Source organism: Aulonocara stuartgranti (assembly GCF_965226115.1).
Source record: "Aulonocara stuartgranti genome assembly, chromosome: 10".
In the NCBI taxonomy this organism is placed as follows: domain Eukaryota; kingdom Metazoa; phylum Chordata; class Actinopteri; order Cichliformes; family Cichlidae; genus Aulonocara; species Aulonocara stuartgranti.
In genome coordinates this window covers 937,501-948,489 of record NC_138946.1, presented here as the reverse complement: position 1 = coordinate 948,489, position 10,989 = coordinate 937,501, and the positions used below count along the sequence as shown (strand labels likewise).

General features: G+C 45.5%; 2 protein-coding genes across 4 annotated transcripts in view; both read right to left on the bottom strand.

Annotated features, from left to right (window-relative positions):
• Window positions 1-5,972: 5,972 nt before the first annotated feature.
• LOC309715292 (uncharacterized protein) lies at window positions 5,973-9,821 on the bottom strand. Of its 2 annotated transcripts, none has more exons than XM_082548304.1 (7): window positions 9,664-9,821; window positions 9,526-9,592; window positions 8,939-9,037; window positions 7,252-7,295; window positions 6,921-7,059; window positions 6,396-6,539; window positions 5,973-6,315 (listed from the first exon to the last, which is right to left on the bottom strand). In XM_082548304.1, exons 3-6 carry the CDS (start codon window positions 9,006-9,008, stop codon window positions 6,421-6,423), a joined length of 372 nt encoding a protein of 123 aa, XP_082404430.1. In that variant the 5' UTR covers window positions 9,009-9,037; window positions 9,526-9,592; window positions 9,664-9,821; the 3' UTR covers window positions 5,973-6,315; window positions 6,396-6,420. The 2 variants fall into 2 exon arrangements, with proteins under 2 accessions (XP_082404430.1, XP_082404429.1); XM_082548303.1 differs by having other exon boundaries at window positions 9,526-9,581; window positions 9,664-9,815.
• Window positions 9,822-10,426: 605 nt separating this feature from the next.
• apbb3 (amyloid beta (A4) precursor protein-binding, family B, member 3) overlaps window positions 10,427-10,989 on the bottom strand; it is a 12,454-nt gene continuing 11,891 nt past the window's right edge. For both annotated transcript variants that reach the window (XM_082548152.1, XM_082548153.1), the window contains exon 12: window positions 10,427-10,989. This exon is cut by the window's right edge and continues 857 nt beyond it. The gene's annotated coding sequence lies outside the window, so the exon portion shown is untranslated.

The following is a 10,989-nucleotide window of genomic DNA, read 5'->3' as shown; positions in this document are numbered from 1 at the left end:
ATTTATTGTACAACGAGGTGATTCAGGAAATGGAGCTGCTGCATCTGTCACTGAAAAGACACCAGAGATCAAACTTTGAGTTTTAAACACGTCTCCTCGTCAGAAAAGTCGATCTGATCGTTTAAACGTGAATCTGCCGGAGACGAGAGAAGCTACAGAGGTTTGTACTTGCTCTCTCTGCATCTGTCAGAAGTGTTGAAATCACATTTCCTCCTCGTGTCATCCACAAAGTGCTGCCATCGAGGGTTTGTTTAAACAGTTAATGTTTACATTGGTTGTTTTGCTCCTGTGTTTAGATCATATTGTACAATAAAAACTACAGAAAAACATCAACTATTGTAAAAACAAAGGAAACCAGTGAGAGGAAAAGATCAAAGAAAGGTAAAGTGAGTGTTGAGTCTTATCACTCTTTAATCACACTCATTTTCTACATTGCTATTTTGTACTTGCCGAGTCGCTTGTGTTTGCTGGCCATGTTCGTCTTTTACAGTTGATGTGTGGTTTGTGTCTCTGTTGAATAGTTTCCTCTTTGTTACACCACAATTTGAGTCAGCTGTTAGCGCCTCCCTTTGAATAGGAGGAAACAGAAGCAGGTAGTTGTTGGTTGCACGTCAGCAGTTGTGTAATTTAGCGACTCCATCTGTGTGTGGTACATCACTGCTGTAGTGTGCGTGCAGCAAAGCACAAAGCCTGTGATCAACAGCCATTTTTCTGCTGCTGTTACAGATCTTTGTGAAGAAAAGTGAACGTCACGCTCGCCGGACAATCCTGCAGGTGCTGTTTGGACGGGTCATTTATCCCTGAATGCTCTCGGTCAAACATAGTGAGCTGCGCTAATGCTTGAATCACAGTGCCATTAGACCTAATGTTACACTCAGTAGCAACACTAGGACCCACGTTTCTTAATCCCTGCTTATTTCCTCCCTAATGGGGTCCCTCACACTTCTTAAATACATTTACAAGGACATTAGGTTTAGAAATCAAATGAACAGCTCTGAGGTTCCTTTCTTTAAGAAAGGGTAGGATGGCCCCTCACGGTCTCTAAATGAACAGCGAGGTCAGTTTATGATCATTAATATGCAAATTCTCATGACCACTGATCAATGTCCATGAGTCCCATTCACAGAGAGTTGGGGAATGGCTGCAATCACAGCATGTAAGATGGTGACAGATGTACCCTTAGGCCCCTCCTCCATTCAGAGATGGTCTTTCCCCTGACTCCGCCCTCAAACCAGCGTTCCTCCCTGTCCAGGATGTTACATCCTCATCACTGAAAGAGTGTCCACTGGCCTGTAGGTGTAAACAGACTGCAGAGTCGTGGCCTGACGAGGTGGCTCTGCTGTGTTGTGCATCCTCTCAGCCAGAGGTTGTTTGGTTTCCCCGATGTATAAATCCTGGCACTCCTCCTGCACTTAGGCAGCAGCTGACTTCCTGCATCACCTGGAGCTTTCTTTAGGTGCCTTCCTAGCTTTGACAGATGGGAAACCTGCAGTCAGCTGAGACTGAAGAAGTCACCTGATGATGACGAAACTGTCACGGTCTGGCTGGCAGACCATGGGGAGGTGGGGAAACAGGACCCAAACGCCGGACTCTTCAGTGCAACAGTGTTTATTTACAAGGTGGTGAAGTAAACAACAATCAATCCCCAGTTTCCCAGACTCCCGTGTAGTGCTCTCTGCCCCAGTGTCCCTGCACTCCCCGTGCTCACTGCTCCTTCTCGTCCCACACTCCTCCTGAGGGGGAAACAATAGAGGCAGCCGTTACAACTTGTCCCAGCAGGCATACACTCACGCTTGACTTGCTTGAAGACTGACGTGTAGTCAACCGCAATAATCCAGCGTCGGTGGAAGCTCCATCGCTCATCTAAATAGCTCCCCCGACGAGCCCAGATGAGGAGCAGTTGTGCGGCCAGGACTTCGGGTGTGGCCAGCCCTCAAGTTAGGCCACGCCCCCAGGGCTGAAGGTGCCTGTAACTTGGCCACAGCAGAAAGGCAAAACACACACATACCTGCCTACATACAGATGTGCACAGGGGCAGTGCAGACAACACACCAAATAATAATAATAACAACAACAACAACAACAACAGTCATAGTCCCCACTGCCCACGGACCCCGAGTCCCCAGAGCCGGGTCCATGACAGAAACGTTTCTCCCACTGAAAACGTCCAGATGAACAGAATCAACCTTTTGAGATTTCCTTACCTGGATGACTGAGCAGGTTCTTTTTTTAATCGAACTTTTTAAATACTAGTCCTTCAAACTAGTAAAAACATGGGTAATGGGATCCCGGTCTCCATTAAAGTCTCTGACCCAAGAATTTAGGTTTTAACCTCTCCAGTGTCCCAGTGAACAAACTATGGATGTTGTAAGATGGCGCGGCCACGTCCAGACGCCTTCCTGACCACTCCGCTCAGACTATGCACCTTTTTAGTTGTTTACTTATTTATTGCTTTGTTAAACATGGCAAAATCTTCTAGTTTTAGCAGGTGTGTTCACTTACATCTTCAACGAGTCCCTGGCGAAGTCTGTGGTCCCCACATGCTTCAAAAGATCCACCATCATCCCTGTGCCCAAGAACAGCAAACCCTCATCCCTGAACGATTACCGGCCAGTTGCACTGACCTCGGTAGTAATGAAGGTGTTTGAGAGGCTGCTGAAGAACATCATCTCCTCCTCCATCCCAGACACCACAGATCTGCTGCAGTTCGCCTACAGATCCAACAGATCCACAGAGGACGCCATCGCCCACGTCCTGCACACCACTCTCAGCCACGTGGACAAGAAACAGGGTAACTATGTGCGAATGCTGTTTGTTGATTACAGTTCAGCGTTTAACACAATAGTGCCCTGCAGACTGTTCACAAAGCTCAGGGATCTGGGACTTAACAGCCGTCTGTGTGCATGGGTGTTGGACTTCCTCACTGGCAGAACTCAGGTGGTGAGGGTGGGCAGGTGCTTCTCCAACAGCATCACCATCAACACAGGAGCACCTCAGGGATGTGTCCTCTCGCCACTGCTCTACTCCCTCTACACTTCAGACTGTGTGGCCACCCACGGCTCCAACACCATTGTGAAGTTTGCTGACGACACAGTGGTGTTGGGTGCCATCTCCAACAACGATGAGGCGGCCTACATGGATGAAGTGAAGAATCTGGCATCGTGGTGCCAGGACAACCACCTCCAGCTGAACGTCAGCAAGACCAAGGAGCTGGTGGTGGACTTCAGAAGGGGTCAGCACAGAGAAATATGCCTGAAACCCGTAAACGAAGCAGCATCTGGCTGCAGTTTAAAGACCTTTTTGTCTCAACTTGGTCTTGACTCAGTCTGCGGCGGCTCGTCTTCTACCCGGAACTAGAAGGTTTGCCTCTATTACTCCAGTGCTCTCTGATTGGCTGCCTATTAAACTTTGTATTGATTTTAAAGTTCTGCTGCTTACTTTCAAATGCCTGAACAACCTTGCCCCTGACTAGCTCACCAACCTCCTCGGTCTCTATACTCCCAGAGGTTCTTTACGATCATCTGGTCAGTTGCTTCTGGCCCAGCCCAGGCACCGTCTGAAGACTAGGGGCGATCGTGCCTTTGCAACCTCTGCAACAGTCTTCCTGCTACCAATCGCACCTCTGACTCCATTCAATCCTTTAAAGCACGCGTGAAAAGTTACCTATTCAACCTTCAAGCTTTTCTGACTTGCTAATCCTCACCGCTCATTAACTGCTGTATCGCTGCTCGTTTCTCTGGATAATCATGACTTCTCCCTGTTTCTACTTATTAATGCTTTTTGTTTGTTTTCTCTACTTTCTCTATTTTAACTTGTTTTAATGACTTACTGTAAATTACTCTTTATTCTTCGCTGTGAAGCACTTTGGTGTGCCCCCCTGGTTTTAAACGTGCTATATAAATAAAATTGTATTGTACTGTATCTTAACCACCATAATGACCGTGGTGGGACAAACAGGAAGTGATGTCACAGCCACAGACTCGATGACGACACAGACTCAGACTGAGGTAAGTTGGTTTTTTAATTCTCTTTTTTCAGTTCAGGTCAAATTAATTTCACAGAATAATTAAAATGTGTTTAATAAACATTATTGTTTATTAATCACTGTGTTACATTCAAACATCCACAAAAGTGTCAGAAACAAGTTCAGCGTGGTCGCCTGTGGACGACTGTGATGAGAGTGTCACCTGCTGAGATTCAGCGAGCTTAAGAAATCTGCTTCTCTTCAAGTGTCGGCAGTTTCCCTACAGGTCATTCTTCATGTCTGCAGGCGCTCTTCAGCTCAGCAACACAAAGCTGACAAAATGATTTTTACTGATTTTTATTTGTCACAAAATATCAAAAACATCAAAACAGTGAAGAAAAAAAAGCAGTCACAGTACAGAAGAGACTAACGAACCGAACACGAGGGGACCGACATTAAAGCGACTCTTTACATTTAATGTTAGAAATCAAAGAGAAACGCCACCAGATGAGGGGAGGAGTCAGAGAAAAGACTTAACTGCAGCAGCTTACAGCTAAGTGTCCGAGTCACTAACAACATTTGAGCCACTTCAAAGACGTCGCCTGCTAAGAGCGGCTAACAGAGGCTAACAGCAGCTAAGAAAGGCAGAAACAGAAAGGTTCAGCATCTCAGTGTGGCTGTCGTCAGTCAGCAGTGAGCATCACTGACTCGTGTCTGAGTCCTTCCACAAAGTTTCAGTTTCCTCCGGAGTAAACAGCTGTGGATGCTCCACCCAGCATCGTGAGGTGCCCGCAAGAGCGCTTCAGAGTTACAAATATAAATATATATATTTTTATTCTTGACTTATTGCTAAGTATTTATATTATTAAAACATGTTCAAATATAGTGTGTACAAAAGCATTTTTATCCAAACAGTAGAAGCAACAGCAGGTTAATCTGATGATGATTAAAAGTCACCCTCATGTGGTCAAACTGAAGTACTACAACATAAATATCATTTTATTAGCATTTTAAACTTGTTATTAAATTAAAACATAAGTTTAAAATTAATTTGATCTCCAGAAGGTTGGACGTGTTTTCAGCAGGCCAAGCTGGACCAATCAGAGGAGGACGTATTGGTTTAACCACCCAACAAATGATGTTTCTACATTTTATTTTAGTTTATCAGGTTCTTCTACTGAGCTGTGAAACAAATGAAGTTTTCCACAAAGTCAGTGTGAAAAAATAAAAATGAATTTCTGACCCTGAAAAATGTTCAAGGTTTTTTATTTGTCACATGCATAGTTATACATGTATAACACACAGTGAAATGAAAATGTATTGTAGTCGTTCCTTATTTGAAGGTGATGGATTCATATTATTGATATGTTTTGTTTTCTAAGATGGAACAAAGTCTGACTTCATGCATGATTTTAAAAAATGAACAAAATCAACACAGAAAAAACATTCACAGGACAACATGACTAATGTTCTTCACTGTAATTAAAATGTTTTTAAATGAATAAAATGTCATTTATAAAGTGACTATTAGAAGTAAGCAATGGTCAGTGCATCAACATAGAGCTGACGAAATAATATTACCTGAACAGATGGAAAATAAGAGCCGTCATAAAAGATCAAACAACTTTTTCCTCTGCATGATGTCGCACTGAGACGATGTAATAATCATAAATCTTTCATTACTGCTATTACTTCAAACTCTCTGAATGTTGAATTCATCACTCGGCTTTTATTATTTCCTATCAGCTTTAAGTCTCAAACGTGAGCATCACAGCAGTAAAACTTTGGATCTGTCTGCGGCAGGCAGAAGATTGACAGCAGGCTAAACCAATCAGAGGAGGGCAGTCCTGTAAACACCATCACATACTTCATGTATAAAATAAAGAGTTTTTACCTCGTGTTTGTGGTCCTTGAATCAAAGTTCAAACCTTATCAGTTATTTAAGCTGAGTGGCTTCTGTTAAACACGTGAAATAAAAACCCTGCAGAGACAAACAAAGACGCATTAATGTGTCTGAAAAAGTTTATTTAACAGAGAGAAGATGAAGTGTGTCATAAAGCTGGAGCAGTTCTACTGACGCAAACATCAAACTGAGTTTCTGGAGTTCAGTCAATTTGTACATTAACATCTTAAAACAAACAAACAGCAAATATTTTGATTATTGCTGAAGAATTAAAATAAAAAACAAAAACATTTGTATTTTAATCATTTCAGAAGTCAAGAGAAAGAGTTCATCATCGAATACTGAACAAACTTCCATCCATCCTCTTATCTTTATTAGGGTCACAGGGGGCGGAGCCTATCCCAGTTACGCAGGTGGAGAGGCGTGTACACCTGTACAGGTCCACAGCCTGTCGCAGGAGAAACATGAGAACATAAAAACAGTTTGGTGTTGATGAGAAAATCAAACTTGAACTGTTTGATTTCATACCTGCTGTGTGACAGGAGGTCAGAGGTCAGCAGAGGTGCCGAGTCAGCAGGTCCCAGAGGCAGCAGCAGCACAGGAGAGTCGAGCACACCGCCAGACACGACTTCCTGCCGCCGCCCTGATCCTGCTGCTGATCCACCACGTAAACTGGAAGGACAGGAAGTCACATGACTAAAGCCTGCAGGATGCATACCCAGTATAACAACCAGTTATGACGGCTCTACAGTTTTTTCTATTTTGGGATCCGTATGATGTCATAGAGAGGAGAAATCCTTGTATGGCCATCAGAGAAGCCCCGCCTCCTGTTTGTGAGGGACAGCCAATCAGAAAACCTTGTTTTTCTTGTTTTATATGTATTTTCTTTTATGTGGTTATGTGTTCATGACGACTCGCAGCTGCTGAGGTCGTCTGAGCATGTGCAGAGGAGGGAGGGTGGAGGCTGAGGATGGAGGAGGAAGATTTTTCCCCACTATGACACACAAACTGCTGACCCTGCCTGAGCTCTCTGTGTCGTGACCTTTGACCTGCCTGCGTGTTTTGGTGGGTACGAGGCCCCTGGGGGCCCGTCGAGCCTGCCCTGGTAGGCCGACTGGGTCCCAAAGGTGCTCTGTGGGGTCATCGGAGCCATGTAACCTGGATGTTCATGGTAATAGGACTGAGGGAAGGTCTGCAGAGGAAACACGTGGTTACCATAGTAACACTGATGGTCATGTGACAGTTCGTTAATTTGAAGAAAAATTTATTTTCATGCAGTCAAAGAATTTTAAATCCTAAAACTGAAAAGAGGCTGAAATAAAAAACTAGAAGCTTCATAATCTCTGATGATCCTCAGGATGCTGCAGCAGTGCATGCTGGGTACCTGGTACGGAGAGCTGGGGAAGAAGCCAGGCTGACAGGCGAGAGCTGTAAAGAAACAACAGGATCAAAACTTAAAGCTCAGTCTGAGAAATGAAAACAGCTGATTGGCTCAGATTCTGCAGGTTTCCTGAACTGAATTCTTCTGTCCCAGCCGCCTGTGAACGCACCTCAGCCGCCTGTGTGCCTGCATCCTCCCTGCTCTACCCTCCTTCCTCCTCCTCCCTGCTCCACCCTCCTTCCTCCTCCTCCCTGCTCCACCCTCCTCCCTGCTCCACCCTCCTTCCTCCTCCTTCCTCCTCCACCCTCCTTCGTCCTCCTCCCTGCTCCTCCCTGGTCTACCCTCCTTCCTCCTCCTCCCTGTTCCACCCTCCTTCCTCCTCCTCCCTGCTCCACCCTCCTCCCTGCTCCACCCTCCTTCCTCCTCCTCCTCCCTGCTCCACCCTCCTCCCTGCTCCACCCTCCTCCCTGCTCCTCCCTGCTCCACCCTCCTTCCTCCTCCTCCCTGCTCCACCCTCCTTCTTCCTCCTCCCTGCTCTACCCTCCTTCCTCCTCCTCCCTGCTCCTCCCTGCTCCACCCTCCTCCCTGCTCCTCCCTGCTCTACCCTCCTTCTTCCTCCTCCCTGCTCCTCCCTGCTCCACCCTCCTTCCTCCTCCTCCCTGCTCTACCCTCCTTCCTGCTCCTCCCTGCTCCTCCCTGCTCCACCCTCCTCCCTGCTCCACCCTCCTTCCTCCTCCTCCCTGCTCTACCCTCGTTCTTCCTCCTCCCTGCTACACCCTGCTCCTCCTCCTCCCTGCTCCACCCTCCTCCCTGCTCCTCCCTGCTCCACCCTCCTCCCTGCTCCTCCCTGCTCTACCCTCCTTCTTCCTCCTCCCTGCTCCTCCCTGCTCCACCCTCCTTCCTCCTCCTCCCTGCTCTACCCTCCTTCCTGCTCCTCCCTGCTCCTCCCTGCTCCACCCTCCTCCCTGCTCCACCCTCCTTCCTCCTCCTCCCTGCTCTACCCTCGTTCTTCCTCCTCCCTGCTACACCCTGCTCCTCCTCCTCCCTGCTCCACCCTCCTCCCTGCTCCTCCCTGCTCCACCCTCCTCCCTGCTCCTCCCTGCTCTACCCTCCTTCTTACTCCTCCCGGTGCCACAGCCGTCATGTCAGTGGGCGGATCCGGCACTCGGTGCTTGTTGGAAGTTTAGGGGTTTTTTCGCTGTAAAAAGAAGTTTTCTTCCCACGCACAGCGGACACTAATGTTTTTGTCACTTTTTACAGAATCAAACTCAAAGTAAGGTCAGTACTTCCACGCTTTAAACGCTGCACGCTCATACTCTCTCCCACAATCGATATGTGATCCATTGTTGATCTGCACACAGCTGTTGTCACGAACGTCGCACTTGCTTACGTCACTGTCATGAGACACTCTCGCAAAAAAAATCACGGTTTTAGTAACGCAGGGTTCCTACGGGAAAGTAACGGTAATCTAATTAGCTTTTTTCCAATGGTAATCCCTTACTTTACTCGTTACTTGAAAAAGTAATCTCATTACAACTGTTACAACAATTACTGCCCATCACTGGTGATGGCACATGCCAACCTTTGACCTCTGTGGCTGAACATGAAGCCAGTTTTGTGTCTTTCAGAATAAAACTTGTGCAGCGCTGTTGCACACAGGAAGTGATGTCAAAGATAAAAGAGGACAGACCTGGAGAGAAGGCGGGGGCCGAGGGGCCCTGAGGGAAGTGAGGACGGTACGGCGGAGGCTCGGCGCTCATCCTGGAGGGACGGTCGGCTGATGGCGTCGCTGTAGAAGAGGAGAGCAGAGACACTGAGCGGCTGTCTGAGCGTGGATGCTGACGCGTCTCCTGAGTCAGAGTCAGGTCAGTGAACGCTGCCTCACAGCTCCATAATCCAATCTGCTCCCACAGACCTCCACCTCTCTGTCAACACTGTTTTTATTCACGCTCAGGATTGTTGGTGTCAGCTGAGCCTTATTACCGTCTGCACAGCACAAAACTTCCAGCTGAGACACAAAGAAGCTTTCAGATGTTTGAACGGGGACTCAATGTTTCCCATAATTACTTCAGAGCTTCAGTTTAGTCGTCATTACTTTATTACCAGACAACTTGTAGCAGAAAGTTCATTTTAACCAAATAACCAGACTCCATTCACGAATCCTTCAATTTAAGGTTTCACAAGCAATCCTAAGAATTCCAAACTAATTCATTTTACACTTCTGGAATTTTACAGTTTCAAAGTGTCGTCTCTTCAGTTCGTCTCTGTTTAACCCACCTCACTGCAAAAAAACGTCAGAATCCAGGAAACTTTGACCTCAGTCTGCTGCCCGCCTGTAAGAAACCTGCAGTCATCACAGAGCCTTTAAACGTGTGGTTTTTAAATGGAGTCTGGTGTGACAGAATCTGAACTCACCTTCCAGCTGAAGACAAACTTCTGCTAAATCATTGATTTTCTCTCCGGTGAGCTGACAGACGACTGACGGGCTGAGGAGGGCAGACAGCTGCCAGAGGCAGAGGAGGTGAGGTCAGAGGTCTCCTCCTCCTGCTCCTCCTCCTGCTCCACTGATGGTGGCTTCCTGTTTGTTTTTCTTGCAGCGTTTGGGCTCAGACTAGTTCACAGGAAGCCAAATAAAGTCTGCAGCTTTCAGGAGTCACCCTGGAAACAGCTTCAGAGATATCTGCTCATACAAACTGATCACTGATCAATAACATTCAGCCTCATCTCTTTATTTTTTTGTTGATAATTTATCATCTTTGAACGTATTTTAATTTTTCAATATTTTTCATTTTTGGTTCTGTTTTTCTGTCTTTTTTACATTTTTAATATGTTATTTTTCACTTTTTAAAATCGTTTTTAACTGTTTCTGTTTTATTATTTTGTTATTTGTTGTCTTTGTTTTACACAAACAATAATAATATCGATTTTTCTTTCCCATTATATGTGTTATTGTTTCATAGATAATAATGTTTTACATTTGTATTAATAAGATTTATTATTTTATTAACATTTTTATTACTTGTATGATTTTTGTGCTTACTTTTAAAATATTTATATTCATTATAAATGTTTTTTACATTTTTATTTAATTTAATGTGTAAAAAATAAATACAATTTTTTTTACATATAAATTATTTCTTTAAACAGCTGTTGCTCGAGTTTCATACCAGAAAAAAAATGTTTTTATCAGTTTATTATTGGTTCATTTATACATGACATCATTGATCACTTTTACTGCGAGGAAACAACGACAGCCTGTCAGATGCTCAGAAACTCAATCTTACCTAATAACAGTAAATACAGCACAGCTTCTATTTAAGGGTACGTCAGCCAATCAGGAAGCAGAAGGAGAGTCAGATGTCACTGTGGGCGTGGCATTTGTTTCAGTTCATGCCTGCATGCAAACTGCTGCTTTCAGCACAGGAAACAGGCCAGTTTATCTTCAGTCTGTTTCTCCAGCGCGTGTTCATCGCCCTCTGGTGGCCGAGTTAGTCAGTGCAGCTTTAAAACACGATAATGAAGCTCAAAGCAGAACAAACAGACGCGTCTCTACAGTTTTTGCTACGTGTCCTCTGTTTACAGGAAGTCTTCCTCCACCTTGGATGTGAAGCGGTCCTTTTTACTAACGTGGGCGGATTTTCACTGTTACCCTTTGAGCCGATCGCCACCTCCTCTGCTCCTCCCTCGTTTGTGCTCGTTTGTGCTTGTGGTGGTGACAGACCCTGGAGAGCCGCACAGAGT

Coding starts and splice junctions, on each gene's coding strand:
- LOC309715292 (XM_082548304.1), bottom strand. CDS start 9,008: ATGAGCGCCGAGCCTCCGCCGTACCGTCCTCACTTCCCTCAGGGCCCC. Junction 7,296..8,938: donor GGCCCCCGCCTTCTCTCCAG/GTCTGTCCTCTT, acceptor GTTTCTTTACAG/CTCTCGCCTGTCAGCCTGGC. Junction 6,540..6,920: donor GTACCCACCAAAACACGCAG/GCAGGTCAAAGG, acceptor CTGTCCTTCCAG/TTTACGTGGTGGATCAGCAG.